At 44.4% G+C, this 20,301-nt stretch overlaps 1 protein-coding gene across 1 annotated transcript; it reads right to left on the reverse strand.

Annotated features, from left to right (window-relative positions):
- Positions 1 to 4,401: 4,401 nt before the first annotated feature.
- On the reverse strand, positions 4,402 to 18,118 carry SLC66A3 (solute carrier family 66 member 3). The gene is made up of 7 exons (XM_053285637.1): positions 17,731 to 18,118; positions 14,000 to 14,082; positions 13,841 to 13,910; positions 12,578 to 12,635; positions 11,758 to 11,878; positions 5,792 to 5,833; positions 4,402 to 4,747 (listed from the first exon to the last, which is right to left on the reverse strand). The coding sequence occupies exons 1-7, from the start codon at positions 17,886 to 17,888 to the stop codon at positions 4,656 to 4,658; spliced, it is 624 nt and encodes a 207-aa protein (XP_053141612.1). The 5' UTR covers positions 17,889 to 18,118; the 3' UTR covers positions 4,402 to 4,655.
- Positions 18,119 to 20,301: the final 2,183 nt, after the last annotated feature.

Consider the following 20,301-nt stretch of genomic DNA (forward strand, 5'->3'; position numbering starts at 1 on the left):
TGTTCAAATTCGTGAAATGGCAGAGGCTTTGGGACTTGAGTTAAAACAACCGGAAATGCACTTAAAAGACCCTGTATACAATATGATGGCGCGTGCCAAGGTAACACACCCGGTGTCTTTACCCATGCTGCCAGCAATAACAAAGGCAGCGAAGACGGCTTGGGACGTATTACAGACGTCGACAGCTACTTCCCATAAACTAGAGGGGCTCTATCGAGTACAGGATGAAGACAACGACTACCTCATGAAACACCCAGTTCCCAATTCACTGGTGGTAGAGTGTGCCTCTACCAGAGGTGGCCAGCGTCATTCGATGCCCAGTGACAAGGAGGGCAGAAAGCTTGATGTGCTGGGCTGCAAAGTTTATGCGACATCAAGTCTGGCGATAAAGATCGCAAATTACTCAGCGTGTCTAGCACGCTATGGACACCATATTTGGGACACATTATTCCAAGATTCTGCGACTATGACACCGGAAGAATTTCAAGAAAATTTTAGAAAGACTTACTACGGCCATAACACTACGGCGTCATGCATGGCTGCGCTCAACAACTCTGCAGCAGGACATGCGTGAAAAGGTGGAATATCTGCCATTCGACGGCAAGGGACTTTTTGCAGAGGTTACTGATTCAACGATGCAATCGTGGAAACAGTCGAAGTTTACCACAAAGACATTCATGGCGGCCATGGGAGGCCAGGCGTCTAGGAACTGCACGTTCGGGCGGCAGCAAGGCCGGATGGCCTATAGGCAAGATAAGAGAGAATACAAGAGACGCTATAGGCCTTACCAACGTGGTAAGCCTTATGCCCAGCGCCAAAGAGGTCAGAAACAGGGCAAGGATCAACAAAAGCAGTCTCTTTGATGGGACGGTCCATCCACCTCTGAATCCAACATTACCTATGAGACCAACAATACCACAGCAGATAGAACCCAAGACCCACAACATTGGTCTTGTGCGGGTCAGCAACACCATCAAGCTGGCCAGCCACGCCCAAGCGTGGCACCATATAACATCAGATCAGTGGGTTTGGAAGATCATAGAGTCTGGCTATGCAATAGAGTTCAAGGCTTTGCCACCCTTTCAAGGGATAACGTATACCAGACCTACCCAAGTGTTGTTGGAGGAGGTGAAGGAGTTGATAAAAAAACAGGCAATTGTGCCAGTGAGGTGGGTGGACAGGATGCAGGGCTTCTACTCCCGCTACTTTCAAATCCCCAAGAAAGATGGGGGAATAAGGGCCATTATGGACTTGAGAGAACTGAATATGTATGTAGACACAAGAAAGTTCAGAATGATAACCTTGCAAAGTATCTTACACCTTCTAGTGCAGGAGGAATGGGCAGTCACTCTAGACCTGAAGGACGCCTATTTTCACATAGGCTTTCGGGAAGACCATCGGAGATACCTGCGTTTCACCGTCGGAAGTACAGCATACCAATATGTGGTTTTGCGGTTCAGCTTATCCACGGTGCCACGGGTATTCACCAAAGTGATGGCGGCTGTGGTGGCGCATTTGAGGACCATGGGTATAGTAATATATCCGTACTTAGACGATTGGTTGATGGTCAGCGACGACAGAGAAAAGTTACTTTCGCATGTCCAGTGTGTGTTAGATCTTCTAAGGGACCTGGGAATTACGGTGAACTTGAAGAAATCCAGGTTGGAACCCAAAAAGAGGGTCGATTATATAGGCGCGGTATTGGACATGCAGGAGAAGAGGGTGTACCTGCCGGAGTCCAGATTTTTACAGATCAAGGAGCTTATTCGCCTGTTTCAACGACACCCAGAACAAAGGGCGGTGTCAATACAGAGGCTCCTGGGACTGATGGCATTGTGCAATACAACAGTCCGCAACACTCGACTACGTATGCGCACGCTGCAGAACTGGTATCTGAAGCACTTCTGACCAAACCACGACAGTCAGCACATGCGACTAACACTCCCGGGCGTGGTGTTGGAATCTCTGAGTTGGTGGATGATCCCGGCCAACTTGCTGTCGGGGGTACCTTATCAGCCGCTTACCCTGGCGTGCAGTATGACAACGGATGCCTCCCTACAGGGTTGGGAGCGCATTGTCTACACCATCAGATACAAGGACACTGGTCGAGTCAGCAAGCGCGCAGACATATAAACTACCTGGAACTCCTGGCTGTATTTTTGGCCCTAAAGGCATTTCAGCCCCTGTTGCAAGGAAAGGTTGTGCAGGTTCATCTGGACAACACCACAGCGATGGCGTACCTGAACAAACAAGGGGGTATGGTCTCTCGGTCGCTTTGCGTGCTGAGTCAGGACATTTGGGACTGGTGCATAGCTCAAGACGGGGTGTTGATGGCAATACACATCAAGGGGGTCGACAATGTACAGGCGGATGGTCTCAGCAGGTCACTGCTGTGCAGTCACAACCACGAGTGGGAGATAAGTATGGACTATCTAAGGCCCCTCTTCAACAAGTGGGGGTGGCCAACTGTGGATCTGTTTGCGACAGCTGCAAACGCAAAGTGTCCAACGTATTGCTCACGTGCGGGTGTAGGCACGGGGTCGCAAGGGGACTCTTTTCAATACAAGTGGACCAGGAGTCTATTCTACCTTTCCCCCCCACAGCCGCTGATATCGAAGGTTGTTGTACAGCTGCTCAGGGACGCCACAAAGGGCATCTTGATAACGCCATGGTGGCCCAGACAACAGTGGTTTTCAGCGGTGCTACGTATGTCGAAAGGGGTCTACCACAAGTTTCCCAACGTGCCGGACTTGTTGACTCAGAGCGACGGAGCGTTGCGACATCCTCAGGTGGAAGTGCTAAGACTGACAGCGTGGTGCATAGGCTACTAAGTAGAATACTGCTAAATAATAGAAAAAAGTCAACGCGCCAGAATTACGATAGTAAGTGGAGGCGTTTTAAACAATATGCCAAAGAACAAGGTTTCTTCCCAAGGCGAGCAAGTGTGACTCAGGTGTTGTTGTACATGACAACTCTCAAGATGACAGGCTTAGTGAACACTTTGCTGAAGGTTCACTTGTCTGCAATATCGGCAGAGCATAGGGGTTGGGACGAGACTACGGTGTTTTCCCATCCCGAATGCAAGAAGTTCCTCAAAGGCTCGAATAACTTGTTTCCACCGATACGACGCCCACAGCAGCAATGGGATTTAACATTGGTGCTGCAGGCAATGACTCAAGAGCCGTTTGAGCCCATGTCTACAGCTTCCTTGCGTTTACGGACTCTAAAGACCGCTTTCTTGATCGCGGTTACCACGGCTCGAAGGGTGAGTGAGTTGGCTGCCCTCCGGATGGATCGGCCATTCATGCAATTTTATCCACATAAGGTCACGTTACGCTTGGATCCGAGATTCCGCCCCAAGGTGATGACGGATTTCCACATCAATGCAGACGTGATTCTTCCAACATTTTTCTAGAACCCAGAGTCCAGTATAGAACAAGATATGCATACTCTGGATGTGCGTAGAGCACTTTTGTACTACATGGAAACAATAAGCTATATGCGACGAACTAAGAAGCTATTTGTCCTCTATAAGGGACGCTCTAAAGGAAAACCAGTCTCTAGGCAAAGATTGGCTCAGTGGATTGTACAAGCGGTAAGGTTGGCTTATACTGTTCAGGGGAAGCTTCCGCCAGGGTCCATTACTGCGCATTCAACTAGGGCCTACGCATCCTCAGCAGCGGATTTGGCAGGAGTGCTGATGCACGACATCTGCAGAACAGCAACTTGGACATCCAGCCAACCTTTCATACGGCATTATGCCCTGGACATTCGTCAATCGAAGGAAGGAGAGTTTGGGCGGAGTGTGTTGAAAAGGGTCCTGCCATGACTGCTGCCCACCACCAGGGTTACAGCTGGCTAATCACCCAATGTTATGAATGCAACGGATCACTATCCAGATAAACAGGTTGCTCACCTGTAACTGATGATCTGGAAGGGATCCGTTGTATTCATAAGACCCGCCGGGACCTCCACACGGTGAATGAGCAGGACAAGATCATGTAAGGACTTCAAGGAGTCAACTATCGGTCCACCAGAAACTGAAAGAGACACGCCCCAACTGCTACTGATAAGAGCAGCACGGCCTCATGCATGGCAGTTAGGGGCGGAGCGAGGAGCTAGCTAATTGGTCCGTGAGGTCACTGTGCAGGCGCAGAACCCAATGTTATGAATACAACAGATCCCTTCCAGATCATCAGTTACAGGTGAGCAACCTGTTTTTATTTTCCCATTTTCACTCCCAGAGGACATTCCTTAACTCGATAGGATAGGATCAGGAAGCAGGGCAACAACCAAGGCGAATGCTGTCCCTACCTTCCTACACCTATTGGCTAGTTGGTGATATAAATATATTCAAACATTTGATCAGACCAAAGAATAAAAACTCACACATTAAGTGGATACCGTCCTAAAATATTGTCCAACTATTTAAGTTTATTAGAAAACAGTACATCCAAGTGTGTATATTCCAAAGTCTTGTGGAATTTTACTTCAGATATCAATACGGCCAAGTTCAATTGTCAGCGTGTAGCTTTTGGTGATTTCCTATTAAATGGAATGTTGATTTAATGACACTTTGGCCCCAGATAGAGTCTCTTATATTGGTTCCATCTTCCTATTTGGTCCAAGCGACTTAAAATAGAAGAGCTCCCATCTTAGTCAGTCTTCTTCACAATCTTCCTGTAATGCAGTATAGTTGCTAAGACCCACACATTGAGAACTGACATGACTATGAAACGGACAAGAACTGAAAAAGGAATTAAGTAGTGTTTAGTTAAAGATTAGCCATCTTGTTTTTCCATTCTACAGTATACACTCAGTTAAAGGATAAGTGCACTCGGACATATACTAAGCTAACATCACGTGTTTATTCAAATACATAGTAACCCAAAGCACAATTTCTTTGCCCTTATCCTGCAAGAGGAAGTCCACACATTGGAGCAGGATATTGTGCAGATTCCTGACCATTTTTAGCAAATGTACCCCTTTTGTTGAAAACCTTCAGTTCAGGTACCCCATAGACAGGGGTCAAGAAGCATTGGCTCTGTTCACCAGTCAGACAAAAATCTTTTACTGATATTATGGTAAAGTTATTTGAAAGATGAGTGTCAGATGTTTGGACAGGGGGAGCAATTTCAGTGCTTGCCCTAGGTGCTATTTTCCCGAGATACGTATGACTGCAATAAATCATCATTACTACTACTTTGAGAACTTTGTGGTTTAAAACCGATAAGCATTTTTAATAACAATAACAAATAGTACAAAAATATGCAACTTTGCTTGCTTGCTTGAGTAGGTATTGGATAACAAATGAAGACTGGAGAGACTCAATGTTTTCACAACCAATAGTATTTGTTTTCTCACCTTAAATTTAAAGCAAGCTTCAATTCTGTTTAGAATGCAGAGATATGCTCTCAAAAATTTGCCTCTCTCTCACCAACAACTAGTTAATCCAAAGAGAGTTTTCCCCCTATTTTGTTCCCAGGGGCGTAACTACCATTAGGCAAGGGGAGGCGGCTGCATGGGGCCCCCCACGCCTCAAGGGCCCCCCCAGAGGCAAGTCACATGTGAAGTGAGTGTGTGTGTGTATATATATCAGTGAGGGGCCCATTTTAAAATTTTGTCTCTGGACCCACAATTATAAATGTCTATACATCCCCTTTATGTAACTTTATAAAGCCCACTGCAGTAACAACAGTCAATTGAAATGTGTGTACACCCCCGCCACACACACCCCTAAGCTACTGTTTGCCATGCCAGAGCAAAAAGTGTATAAAATACACAGTATTACCTGTAACATCATTTGAGGTCATTATAGTTGTAAATATTCTTGCTGTAATTGAGACAGAAAGAGTTGGCAAACTTTAACAATCAAAAAGCTAAGAGCTGTCAAGCAAATATCCTACCTGGCCATTTAAAATTGCAGTTTCCACATATAACCAGACAATTGATGCATTAACATGTTGGCTTTACTTCAAATAGAATGATTTAGTCTAGGGCAGGCCTGCTCAACTTAGGTCCCCCATATTGTTTTTGGACTACAACTCCCATAATTCTCAGCCACAGCAGCCAATAGCCAGGGATTATGGGAATTGTAGGCCAACATCTGCAGGAGGGCCGAAGTTGAGCAAGCCTGGTCTAGGGATATGCAAAGCCATCTTGCCACACGCAGAGAGATACAAAATATTTTAGGCTTATTTTAAAAAAATAAAAAATGTGTGTCTTTCTTTGCACTTCCTCAGACATTTCTTTCTCCATATTTGTTTAGACATTTTCTTTAGGTGAAGCTTGCCAGAAATAATACTACTACAGCTTGAAATAGTAATAATAATAATAATAACAATAAAAATTAATTATTATTATTTATTTTTACATTTATATCCCGCTCATCCTCCAAGGAGCCCAGAGCAGGGTACTACATACTTGAGTTTCTCTTTCACAACAACCTTATGAAGTAGGTTAGGCTGAGAGAGAAGTGATCGGCCCAGAGTCACCCAGCTAGTTTCATGGCTGAATGGGGATTTGAACTCGGGTCTCCCCAGTCCTAGTCCAGCACTCTAACCACTACACCACGCTGTCTCAGTACTGCCTACTGTATGGAGACTTGCACCTCTCCCAAAAGAACATCCATCCCTGCTGAAAGGTAGACGACACCCATTAAACAGCTTGACCAATAACCTCCATCAATGTTTTCTCCAAGTAAAGATGCAAGGACATCCCCCCCCTGCACCCCACCCCCAAGTAATCTCACTAGTTTATCAAATACTTTTCAACTTCCCTTGAAATGCCTCAGGTGGTTCTTCTGAGCAGGAATCTCCACATTTATCAGATAATTTTACTATAGGCAATTGGTGGTAGCAATCCTGTTTTTGTCACAAATAGATCCAACTTGGTTCACATAAGATACAGGCTGTTTTCTGATGTTAACTTAGTTTTGTGCTAATGACTGCTTTCTTGTCATTTAGGTTTGCACCCCAACTATACATAGATGATAATTTGTGTAAGTCAAGTTTACCTCTAACTCAAATGCTAAGGTATGTCATACTCTGACCGCAATTAACTGCATTCATTTCAAACAGGATCTCAAATTGTGAAGACCAAAGTGAAAGACTGCTGCTTTGGTACTGCTTTACGACGACTGTACTAGTCTAAGGAACTGGACACTCTCTTGATAAGGACAATCTATAACTAGGGCACTTGGGTCTACCAATGGAAAGCTATCAACAAAACATTAGCTGATTAATTCAAGGAGCCCAGTTGTGCCAAAAAGGACACATTTGCATTAGCAGGGCTGCACGTTAAGCATACACATTAGCTTAAAACTTTATTTGGATTCAGATACATTACTCTCTATCAGTGTGGATAAAAATTGATGGTTTACAATTTATTTTTAAAAAAACATTAAATTTCCATCACACATGTAAAAATGTGGTTAAAATTAAATCTCATCACAGACTACACCTACAGTTTCCTAAAAATGGATTAATCTATCACACACACTGAGTTAACTACCAATCACACATGGGCATTCATTTCAGTTTCAGCTCATCAAAATGTCTTTAGTCTACCCAGCAATTACTAGCTCTGGCTTTGGAAAAATTCTGGGCATTCACTCTCTGTTTCTAAGCCTGTTTCTCATGTGCAAGAACACAGGCTGGATAGCAGGGTGATTGTTTTGTGGTGGGGCAGGGCCAAGTGAGGAGTTAAGAGAGACAATTTAGGAAAGGAGGTGGAGTAGAAGAAATAGTGCGGGGGGGGGGGGCGGGCAGGGTGCAAAGGGAAGGCGTTACTCAGTACACGGCTTCCTGTACTGCCCCATATTCTGCCACCAAAAATAGTGTCAGTTTGGGGGCATAAGAGAAGAACGAACAGGAATTTATTCCTGAGGAATTAAATTAATGAATTAGGAATTTATTTCCTAAATTGGTAAAACTGAAATTATCTGTAAAAAAACTACACAAAATATACCCTCCTGGATATGTTGTAAATGAATATGTTTTAGTGATCAGATCTGCACCATTGCTTAAGAAAAATGTGAAGTAGTATCAGGGGAAAACTTGATTTAAATTAATGGTTTAAATTGAGGTTTTAAACCATTAGCTGGTCAAAGAGTCAAAAGAAAGAGCATACATCAGGTGAGAGATTCAGCATATAGGTGCTTATATGCCAATGCCAGAAGCCTCCGAGCCAAGATGGGTGAGCTGGAATGCTTGTTTGCTAACACAGAAATAGATATAGTGGGCATAACAGAAACAGTGTGGAAAAGTGAGAACCAGTGGGACACTGTTATCCCTGGATATAAACTCTATAGAAAAGACAGGGAGGGGCGCCTTGGAGGTAGAGTAGCACTGTATGTTAAAGAAGGGATAGACTCTAACAAGCTAGAAAACCTAGATGGACTGGAGTCCTCCACAGAAACCCTGTGGGTGACAATACAAGACCTGAAAGGAAATGTGCTACTGGGGATGTGCTATCGCCCTCCAGATAAAAACGATGAAAGTGACTGGGAGTTGCCAGAGGAAATCAGGGCGGTGTCAAGGAGAGGCAGGGCAGTAATAATGGGTGACTTCAATTACCTACACATAGACTGGGTAAATTCACAGTTAGGTAATGACAAAGAGGTGAAATTTCTAGATATGCTGAATGACTGTGCCCTAGAATAGTTGGTCTTGGAACCAACCAGAGAGAAGGCGACCTTGGACTTATTCCTGAGTGGCACCCAGGACCTGGTGCATGATGTCAGTGTCATCGACCCTTTATGGAACAGTGACCATAGTGCAATCAAATTCAGCATACATGCAAAGAATTCTAACACAGACATATTAAGTTTCAGAAGAGGAAACTTCTTCAAAATGAGAAGTATGGTGAAAAGAAAGCTGAAAGGGAAAATCAGGAGAGTCACTTCGCTCCAGAATGCATGGCATTTACTCAAAACCACTATATTAGAAGCCCAGTTAGATTGTATACCCAAAAGGAGGAAAGGTACCACTAAGTCCAGGAAGATGCCAGCATGGCTAACAGGTAATGTCAAGGGAGCCAAAAAAGGGAACAAGACTTCCTTCAGAAATAGGAAGGCCTGTCCAAATGAAGAGAACAGAAAGGAACACAAACTATGGGAAAAGAAATGCAAGGTGACAATAAGGGAGGCGAAAAGAGAGTTTGAGGAACATTTAGCTAAGAATATCAAGAAGAATAACAAAAACTTGTTTAAATACATTAGAAGCTGGAAACCTGCCAGGGAGGCATTTCGACCATTAGACAGTGAGTGAGTGAAAGGGATTATTAAGGAGGATATGGAGGTTGCAGAGAAGCTAAACAAGTTCTTTGCATCCGTCTTCACGGCAGAGGATACTGAGCATATACCTGTTCCTGAACCAGGCTCTTCAGGGATGGAGGCTAAAGAACTGAGTGAGACAGAAGTGACAAGAAATGATGTTCTAAACTGTCTGGAAAAACTGAAAACTAGCAAATCACCAGGGCTGAATGGCATCCATCCAAGAGTGCTCAAAGAACTCAAATGTGAAATTGTCGACCTCCTTGCTAAAATCTATAACTTATCCCTGCAATCAGGCTCTGTAACAGAGGACTGGAGAGTAGCAAATGTAACACCAATTTTCAAAAAGAGATCCGGGGTGATCCGGGAAATTACAGGCCAGTTAGCTTAATGTCCGTTCCAGGCAAATTGATGGAAAGCATCCTCAAGGATAAAATTGTAAAGCACATAGAAGAAGAGGCCTTGCTGGGAACATAAGAACAGCCCTGCTGGATCAGGCCCAAGGCCCATCTAGTCCAGCATCCTGTTTCGCACAGTGGCCCACCAGATGCCGCTGGAAGCCAAAGGCAGGAGTTGAGGGCATGCCCTCTCTCCCACCATTACCGGGAGAGAACCAGCATGCAAAGGTAAATCTTGCTTCACAAACCTTTTGGAGTTCTTTGAGAGTGTCAACAAGTGTGTGGATCAAGGTGATCCAGATGACATAGTATACCTGGACTTCCAAAAAGCTTTAGACAAACTTCCTCATCAAAGACTCCTGAGGAAACTTAGCAGTCATGGGATAAGGGGACAAGCACATGTGTGCATTGCTAAGTGGTTGAAAGACAGGAAACGGGGTAGATATAAATGGAGAGTTTTCACAATGGAGGGAAGTAAGAAGTGGGGTCCCCCAGGGATCTGTACTGGGACCATTGCTTTTTAATTTATTCATAAATGATCAAGAAGTAGGGGTAAGCAACGAGGTGGCCAGATTTGCAGATGATACCAAAGTCTTTCGTGTAGTGAAATCCAAAACGGATTGTGAGGAGCTCCAAAAGGATCGCTCCAAACTGGGGAAGTGGGTGACAAAATAGCAAATGCAGTTCAATGTTGGCAAGTGTAAAGTGATGCACACTGGAACGAAAAACCCTAACTTCAAGTAAACGCAGATGGGATCTGAGCTGTCAGTGACTGACCAGGAGGGGGATCTTGGGGTCATGGTGGACAGCTCATTGAAAGTGTTGACTCAATGTGTGGCAGCTGTGAAAAAGGCCAATTCCATGATAGGGATCATTAGGAAGGGGATTGAAAATTTATGGTGAAGTCCAATTGTATAAAAGTTTTAATAATAAATAAAATAAAACTGCTATTATTATAATGCCCTTATACAAAACTATGGTGTCTCCACACCTGGAGTACTGCATATAATTCTGGTCACCACATCTCAAGGAGGACACTGTAGAACTGGAAAAGGTGCAGAAGAGGGCAACCAAGAAAATCATGGGTCTAGAGTACTTTTCTTATGAGGCAGGGCTACAACACCTGAGGCTATTTAGTTTAGAAAAAGACGACTGCGGGGAGACATAATTCAAGGTCTATAACATCACAGAAATTCTTCTCCCTCTCACATAACACTAGAATCAGGGGTCATCCCATGAAAATGATTGCCAGGATATTTAGGACCCACAAATGGAAGTAGTTTTTCACACAACGCATAATCAACTTGTGGAATTCTCTTCCACAAGATGTGGTGACATCCAACAACCTGGATGGCTTGAAGAGGGGTTTAGATAACTTCATGGAGGAGAGGACTATCAATGGATACTCGTCGGAGGGCTATAGGCCACCTCCAGCCTCAAAGGCAGGATGCCTCTGAGTACCAATTGCAGGGGAGTAACAGCAGGAGAGAGGACATGCCCTCAACTCCTGCCTGTAGGCTTCCAGCGGCATCTGGTGGGCCACTATGTGAAACAGGATGCTGGACTAGATGGGCCTTGGGCCTGATCCAGCAGGGCTATTCTTATGTTCTTATCTTGGCAATTTAAATCAACCCAGCCTTCCTCCGTTTCCTAAACTAACACAAAATTCAAACAAAAGGAGAGGGAGAAAAAGGATATCCATAAATTCTTAGTTCTCAGTGATGTATGCTTCAGGGTATTCTCAACTTTTCCTAAGGTGTCTGGGAACTCAGGTCTTATGATACATCACCCTCTCATGTAGTGCTGTTGAGTATGTCGCACCATACTTGACGGATAGCTGGCAATGAACAGCTGGACTGCAATTTCAGAATAAGCAGCCTAAACAGCTAAATATTTCCAACAGTCTGGCTTGATAAATTATTTATTTATTTGGGTTCCTCTTATGAAGAGTAGCCCAACATACAAACACAAGGCAGCATTTAAATAGAATGTCTCGACTCCAATATATATTTCGGAGACATTAGAATCATCAAGTTAAACGTTTCTTTACAGTGAAGGCAAGAAGTAGTATGACATGCCACTTACTTAGACAAGTGTATACAGCTAGACTCCAAGTCAGGGCACTCACTTGTCCGGAATCTTTAGTCCACCAGAGATATTGAAGCTGAGCATATTTACTCAACGCACTGGCCACAGTACTCAAGTTCTGTGGGAAAGCATCAATGTTAGAAGTAGAGAACAGACTGGTGGATAGGGAAGGGCAATGGCTCTTGAGTTGAGCAGAGGCTTTGCATGCAGAAAGCTCTCCAGTTCAAACAAGGAGTTCTAAATAAAACTGAAACTTTCAAGTTGAAAAAAAAAATTAAAATAAAGGGGGGGTGGGGAGAAAGGAAACCTGGCTAAAGCCTGTCTCTGTTCTTATTTCAGACTTTCTAGGACTTGACTCAGATCTTATTTAGGCACTACCCCGTAGTCTTTTCTTCTCAGTGACCTCAGGAGAAAGAATGGATTTTAACAAAACATTCATGATGTTCTGTGATGTAGTGCATCACAGAATGCAGGTCAAGGAAAATGGAAAAACAATGACTGTCAGATACTGTTTCTGGCTTTTCAAATCCTAGTATTCCCACAGCACGAGTGATGTTATCCCACCAACAACTAGACCCAACAAACAAGAGAGTACAGAAGACCCTTGTTATCCATGGTTTCGCGGATGACAACTGCATGTATCTGTGGATGGCTCTTAGAGACCCAGTTTCTTATCTACAGCATGAAATATAGGCAATTTTCAACTATCTGTGGTTCCTGAGCACTGTTCCCTCTAACAGGGATTCCCAGGAATGGAACCCCCACGGATAGCGAGGGTCACCTGTACACAAAAACACACATACATTCAGCTACTTACCATAGCCAGGTTAATGATCCATTGCTGCAGAGCTAGCATGTACCATCCTACCACAAATCTAATCTTAGTAGTCAAGTTGAATAAGGATTAATGTAACCAGATGGACACTTGGTATGTTTTTGGTATAATTTGGGTCGAACCATTAATCAGATGAGGTGACACTAGGTGTGTGAAACCGACAAGCTACCTGTAAACACTATTTGAAATTCACTGTTACCTTTGTATGTCTGGCAGACATGCACAAGAATTTCTCTTGCTCCTGATTTGGCAGTTCAAATCGTTTCATTTCACTGAGGAAGAACCCAGTGTCAACATTTCCTATTGTGTTGCGTCGAAATGGTAGCCCAGACTGGCTATATTGGTTCCCTGCCCATGCAGTCAGCCTAGGCTCAGCTCCACACAAAATCCATCCATCTTTTTGCTTGACACTCTTCCACAAAACTGGCAAATTTTTGCTCAACGTTTATACTTAATTTATGTCCATTAAGTTCTGATCCCTGACAAAAGCTTTGTATGGACATGCCAGAATTTTGTCAGCTGCAAGCCATGTATGATCCAACTGCTTTATTTGAAGATGTTAAATGAGAGCTGTGTGTGTGTTCTGCAAAACCAATTTGGCATTGAGCATAGAATTAAGTATCTTTAGAATCTCAGATTTCACTGCTTGTGCACTCTCTCTCTCTTTCTATCTATCACTCTCTCTCTCACACACACACACGTTATGCTTGTGGCCCTATGGATGTAAAAGTAAGCAATGCTTGATTATCTCATTATCCAGAAGTGATGTTGGATAGGATTTCCTGTGGCGGTGAAGTCCAATTGCTCCTTGCCTCTCCTTGCAATAACCTATACAGACTAAGTACACATACGCAGATCTGCTTACCTACAATTTATAGATGTTGGGCTACCTAAGCACAGATATATATTTAAATCTAGCATACATAAAACCTAAATATCAAAGAACCCTAAGCACTAAAGTCAGGGCCTTCAAACTATGCCTAGAAACTTCCTGTGCAGCTCCATGGTACAAATTAAGACTTGGTCCTTAAACTTTGGCACAATGAAATCAGTTGCAGATACAACACATTAATCTATGGGAAAATGTTTCCATGAGATGCAGAAGTGCTGCACATCAGATAAACATGCACGGGGGGGGGGGGGAGAATGCTGAAGATCAACGGTGACAGAAGATGGTATACAAAAAGAAAGGCAGCCAAATATGCTGAATAAGTGGAAAATGCCAAATATATAATTAAAGGATACATGACTGTGTAATACAAAGCATCCTTCATTTTGCCATTGTAATAAAGAACAAATAGCAAAAGAATGACATCTGAAACAAAAAAGACTTGTATTATAGCATGATCTAAAAAAAACAAAAGATGAAATGATAATAAAAGTGGAGGGAAAGTAATGTACTACCTTGTACAATGATGATGGGATATTCTACATAGCTTGGCAGTGGATTATTGTAGTAACTCATATACCGCAGGCATACAATGAAGCTGAAATAAAAGTGAAAGTTATAACTTTCAGAACAATCCTAACCACACTTAAATGACAGTAAGATAAGATATATTTGATATTATTATTATTATTTTGAAAGTGCATTTAAGAACATGGTGAAAGGCTATTTCAGATGTAATAAATGACTCATCGTTGTTGATCCTTCTCAATAAAATTGACCACCATCACATCAAGAACTGATACAGTAATGTTTTTACTACTTATTCTAAAGCTCATTGGTATGATAAAATGTGGGAACCTTGGCAATGGAGAAAGATGTCAAGTTAAAATAGCCAACAATACAAGTCCTAATGTTTCCCCTGAATATGACCCTGGTATATATGTATGTATAAATAAATTCAGTGCTGTTTATACCTATGATTCTAAGCACCCAATTTTATGCAAACTCTATTCTGTGTAAAATCGTAACTTGATTGTAATTGTATAATTTGACTGCTATATTCATATAAGTTAAAGGTTTTTAATTGTTTAAATGTTTTGTTATGCTGATGTCAGCATATCAAACAGCATCCATCCCTGGTGATCCTCAGAAATCTCTCTAGCTTCACCTGCTGGGAATGGGGCCCTCCTCCCTCAGAGAAGCCATTATGGCCACCAGCTGCCCTAGGAGAAGAAGGAGAAGCGACAGCCATCAAGGTAAGGGGGGATGACTAATATGATTGTTTTCATTATTCACTATTTTTCACAATTTCATATTAAGCCACTCTAGATTGTTATCTTAAAAGTGGGGCAAAAATACTTTAGATAAATAAATACCACAGAAAGTTTAGTCTGTGCACCTATAATGTATCATTTTTGTTGCAATATTTTCACCTTCGACACCAATTAACTAAACAGGTGAGGCAGACAGGGCCGAGGAAGGGAGCCTTTTACCCCCACCCCCACCACCAGTCGCAGGGAATGGTGGTGAGTCAGAGCTTTTCAGTGAATGTAAGCGCCGCAGCCATCACCAGCGCAACGCCCCAGCAAGCCCTGCATAGTTTGGGACGGGAGAGCTCTCACCGTTGTGTCCCTGCTCTGCCGCTGCTCAGTGGCAGCATTTTAGGTGTAAAAAAGAATCCCCCTCCCCAAAGGTCAAAAAGCACGAGAAATTGAGTCCCGGCCAGGACTAGCATTTCCCCGCAGGAAATCAGGACATCCCATGCAGTGCAGGACAGTTGGCAACCCTAGTGAGGGACATTTGGTCTCAAGTGGCTAAGGACAGACCAAGAACTCTAAAATAGCTCCTGCTGTTGCTACAGGATATTCCTATTTGGGGCCAACAAAAAGATCCCTGTGGGCAAGATCCAGCCCCTGGGCCTTATGTTATGCAGGCCTGTCTTCGAATAATGTCTGAAAAGGGCTTTGGCCCCTGCCCAAATGAGTGACCCGGCCCCTCCCAGTCAGAGGTTAGGAGAGGCAATAACTGATTAAAGCCCATTTGAGTCCTCCCACAGAAGCCAATAAAAGCTATAAACTATAGGAGAAATTCAGAAGGACATTTTGTTATTTACTGTGCCTCAAATGGGGAAAAAAATGCCTTTTTACATATTACAGTATAGACCACTCTGGTTCACTTAGTTTCTGGGAATGTAAGCCTAGATACTAGATATGTTTGCTTTTCTACTTTTGAATCACAGTAACGGGTACTGGCAGGAGACTTAAAGTAAACTTGTGCCGTCAAGTCAGTGTCAACTCCTGGCAACCACAGAGCCCTGTGGTTGTCTTTGGTAGAATACAGGAGGGGCTTACCATTGCCGCCTCCCGCACAGTCTGATATCATACTTTTCAGCATCTTCCTATATCGCTGCTGCCCAATATAGGTGTGTCCCACAGTCTGGGAAACATACCAGTGGGGATTCAAACCGGCAACCTCTTGTTCCCTAGACAAGTTGAAGTACTTCATGGTAATGCTCCTCTTACTATTTACACACTTAATAGGTGAACATTGGTAGGCTTCACTCATAGGCTTGCTACCCCTCTCAGACCATGTCACCTTCTTTCAGTGTTATACAGTAATATGCTGCTTTCTACATTAAAATAAAAAGAAAGAAACAGGGCCTCAAGTTTCTTAAATAATTATACATGTAAATAAAATAAGGGAAACTTTACCTGCTATACTTCTGATTGTCAGGTAATCAAAGGAAATTCTACCTACCAGCTCCAAATAAAACCCCTGTAGTCTGTATGACACCTCACAGCAACTTTACTTTTGGCTTTAAGGCACCATCCAAGTTAAAGTAAGGATACACTGGCCCTATTTTCACCACGCATTCACCAAGAATATGGAGAGGGAGTTGGATCATACCGGTTGACCCACCCCCTGCAAAAGATGAGACAGTTGTACATACACATATACACAGTCTGTACTTGTGACTGGAAACTCCTATAGACGCAACACGTATTAGCACCTTCAGCTATGGGAAGGTTGTGGAGTGGAACCAGCAGTCACATAGAAACTGGGGTGGGATCCAGACACAGTTCTGCTCCCTAGAATCCCAGATGTTGTTGACTATAACTCCCAGCATCCTCCATCAAAGCCCACTGCAGCTAGGGATTCTGGGAGCTGTAGTCATCATCTGGAATTTCCTCTTACAGCTAACACTGCTCATCACGTTCAGTAAACATGTGAAAATGATGGTGAAAACAGAGCTAGTGTAATGTTTTATTGCTATATGGACACAGGCCCTCAACTTTGCATTCTGTGACAAATGCACTCCTAAATGTAGATATTCATATTCAGTGTGGGGCATATTAGAACTCTGCATTCATCAATGTTTGCCTTGAAAACACTTTTTTCTGAGGCAATTTCATAATCAAGGTTCAAGAACCACTGAGGTAAGTTAACTGTTATGTAATGAGTTGCTTATTATAAAATACCAGCCAAAAGAAGGAAGTTCAACCCACCCCACCCCCTTTTTTTTGTTTTGTGTTTGGAAATAAAATAAGTTGCTAAATCGTCAATGGGAAGCCACAGAGCCTCTGAACAGGAAGTCTATTCTATAATGCTAGAGTGGAATTATTGACAAGGAAAATGTACTCTGCACCTGCTCAGTGGTTTACTTGCCATTGTACTTAGAACCTGAACGAGGATGAGGACAGGAGCCCTGAATTCAGGCAAGTCTTGCTTGTGCTTCCCTCTCATGAGAGCTGCAGCCGGGACTCACATACATTCCGTTCCCATTTGAAACGCCAAGGCCCAGCCTTGGAACACTTGGGGGGAAAAACACACACAGCCCCAGCCAGGGCATGTGCGATCGGAAGGCAGGCTCAGGATGCAGCAATCCTGATGGAGCTACTAAATGGGGAGGCTCAAGGGAAGAGCTCCCAGAAGAACCCCTCTGTTCGCCGCCACTTGGGTGGGGTCGGTGGTGCGAGAGCAGAAAGGGCGCGCTACAAAGGTCCTCCATAAATGGGCGCCTCTGGGCATGCACCAAGTGCCTTTTCCTCAAAAGGGACGGGAGTACGACCGGAGCCTCCGCATCTGGAGAGCCCCGACAGGCGCGCAGGCTCGAGTGCCGGCATCTTCCTGTAAAAGGCGTCCGTCCACAGGGAGGGCGACGGAACCCTGTCTGGCCGCCGAAGGAGACCCGGGCCCTGGCTGCCCAAGGCGGCCCCTCTGCGCCGCGGAGCCGGACCCCCCTTACCCGCTCAGCTCCAGCACCAGACTCTCCAGGCTGATTCCCCGGGCGGACTTGGCGGCGATCACAGCGACCCCCTGCGGGACCTTGAGCACCAGGCAGGCCAGGATCGTGCTCCAGTTGGCCACCTCCACCAAGAGAGGCAGCAACTCGCCCGAGCCCATCGTGGCGGCGGCGGCGCAGCGGCTGCCCTGCAGAACTGAAACGGCGACCGTTACCAACCCCTCGTCGAGCGGGCGGGCAGGACTGACTGAGGCGGAGGAGACGCCGCCCTGCTGTGGTGGGCGGAGAGCAAAGAGCAGCAGGCAACAGCGTGGCCACGTGGAGGGGGGGCTGCCTCGTTGCTTCTCACGCACACGCGCGCGCGCACGCACGCAGCAGGAGGCGGACGCGGAGTTTCCAGACTGGCCTCTTGCCCTGCTTTTGGTGTTTCTCTTTCCTTTCCAGGTGCGCGGGCGTGCTTGGTGTTCTTTGTGGGTTTTTTTTTAAACCCGCACCGCACCCCATATTTTTAAAAAAGAATGTCGCCACCCTGTGCAGTTTTTGTTTTTGTTTTGCTACTCAAATTTGTACACCGCTCCAAACTTTTGTCTCTGGGCGGTTAACCGGAGCATAAAACAAGTTAAAAACATATACAGAAACTTAAAACAATGTAACAATTTAAAAATCACCCACAAATTAAAACCTTGAAACTTTAAAGAACTGAAAAGGCTTGAGTGAAGAGGTGGGTTTTCAAATGCTTTTTAAAAAATTGTCTGATTTCTTGTTTTTGTTTTAATTGGTTTCTGTCAGGACCAGGGTTGCTAACTCTGGCTGTAACTTCCTGGAGATTTTTTTTTGTTTTTTTAAATCCAATATCTCCCCAAGTTTTGTTTTAAATCAAGCTACTGAAATCTCCAGGATTGCTTTCAGTAATCACTTGGAGATTGAGGTCTATTTCAGGCCAGTCCTGGAGAGTTGGTAACTCTAAAGTTGGTAATTCTAAACCCCTTAAAAGGGGTTTAAAAAACAGATTCATGGAGGACAGGTCTATCAATGGCTACTAGCCATCAGACTAGTAAACTCAATACCAGTTGCAGGGGAATAACAACAGGAGAGAGGGCATGCACATACCTCTTGCCTGTGGGCTCCCCAGAGGCATCTGGTGGGCCACTGTGTGAAAAAGGATGCTGGACTAGATGGGCCTTGGGCCTGATCCAGCAGGGCTGTTCTTATGTTATGTTAAGCAGGAGCAAAAGGAGAAAAAGGCACTGTTGCTAGAGTTGCCAACTCTTTGGCTGGTCCCTGCTCCTGAGTCTTTATAACAGCTTGATATGCACACAGTATTATTACTGATTTTATATCCTACTTTTCAACAAAAAGTTCACAAAGCAGTTTACATAGCAAAATGAATATGGGGTGGGGGGGAGCATAAGAAAATGGTTCCCTGTCTAAAGGGGCTCACTATAAAAAGATACAGGAACACACCAGCAACAGCCACTGGAAAGGATGCTATGCTGGACTGACAGCCCTGCATGCTACTCAGCACCCAGTGAGGCAAAGCAGGATCTACTCCTTTACTAGTCAATCTACTACTTTTTCCTTCCTTACTAGTCAATCTACTACTTTTTCCTTTCCTTTCCTTTCCCCCGCTCCTTCCTCCTCCCACTTCCACCCCCCAAAAAAAAATTTGGTGCAGCTTTTATGCTTTTAAACATCAGCCAAGGCTCTTCTAAAACAGAGTATTACAGACATAGAATGCCAACCTGATATAGGCCAGGCCTCGAACTTCCTCATCATTGAAGGACTCAGATATACTGCCTCTCCTGTGGCATACCTAACACAACTGGAAGTCCCAAAGCACATGCTGGCACGTTGCCATGTTCTTCCCTCAGCTGTGCTTGAGGGATGATAGAGGAAGATCCCACTCTTGTAGAGTTGCCATGCCCCCCAAAATTCCAGGGTTTCACCTGGATTTTAAGCATCTCACCCAGATTGCTTAGCCCACTCAGATTTGCCCGGATTTCAGCTTTCATTTAAATAATAATAATTTAAGTTTGTAGAAGCAGAGTTATGGAGCAAAACGTGCAGTCACTATTCTGCGCAAAAATTATTTTCAAGCCAATTTACATAATATGCAAATTAGGCACCCTGATTGGAAAGCCAGAATATGGCAACCATCTAGGGATGTGCATGGAACTCTGGCGGGGTGGTTCGAAGGCAGCAGAGGTCTCCCTTTAAGAGCAGGGTGAGGGTGCACTTACCCTTCTCACTGCTTTCCCCCTGGTTGGCGTCAGGAGGCACACTGTCGCCTCGATGGGCTGCTAAAAAAACTGATGCTGGTGGGGGGAAAGCGGTGGGGGGGTAAGTGCACCCTCCCCCCGCTCTTAAAGGGAGACCCCCCCACCGCCTTTGAACTGGCGGAATTGCCAGTTTTTCGAACCAGTTCCGTGCACAACTCTATAACCATCTCAGATTGCGCAGGAGATGGCAATGGTAAACCCCTCCTGTATTCTATCCAAGACAACCACAGGGCTCTGTGATCGCCAGGAGTCAACACCGACTCGAAATTTTAATTCACATCCTCCTTCAGTGTTT

The sequence above is a fragment of the Hemicordylus capensis genome, chromosome 1, assembly GCF_027244095.1.
Source record: "Hemicordylus capensis ecotype Gifberg chromosome 1, rHemCap1.1.pri, whole genome shotgun sequence".
Classification (NCBI taxonomy): domain Eukaryota; kingdom Metazoa; phylum Chordata; class Lepidosauria; order Squamata; family Cordylidae; genus Hemicordylus; species Hemicordylus capensis.

What these genes read in the sequence shown, in the direction of transcription:
- SLC66A3 (XM_053285637.1), bottom strand. Translation starts at nt 17,888, where the DNA reads ATGGGCTCGGGCGAGTTGCTGCCTCTCTTGGTGGAGGTGGCCAACTGG. An exon ending in GGATCATTAACCTGGCTATG is followed by an intron (nt 11,879 to 12,577) that starts GTAAGTAGCTGA and finishes GCTTTCCCACAG; the next exon opens with AACTTGAGTACTGTGGCCAG. An exon ending in GACCTCAAATGATGTTACAG is followed by an intron (nt 4,748 to 5,791) that starts GTAATACTGTGT and finishes TTCCTTTTTCAG; the next exon opens with TTCTTGTCCGTTTCATAGTC.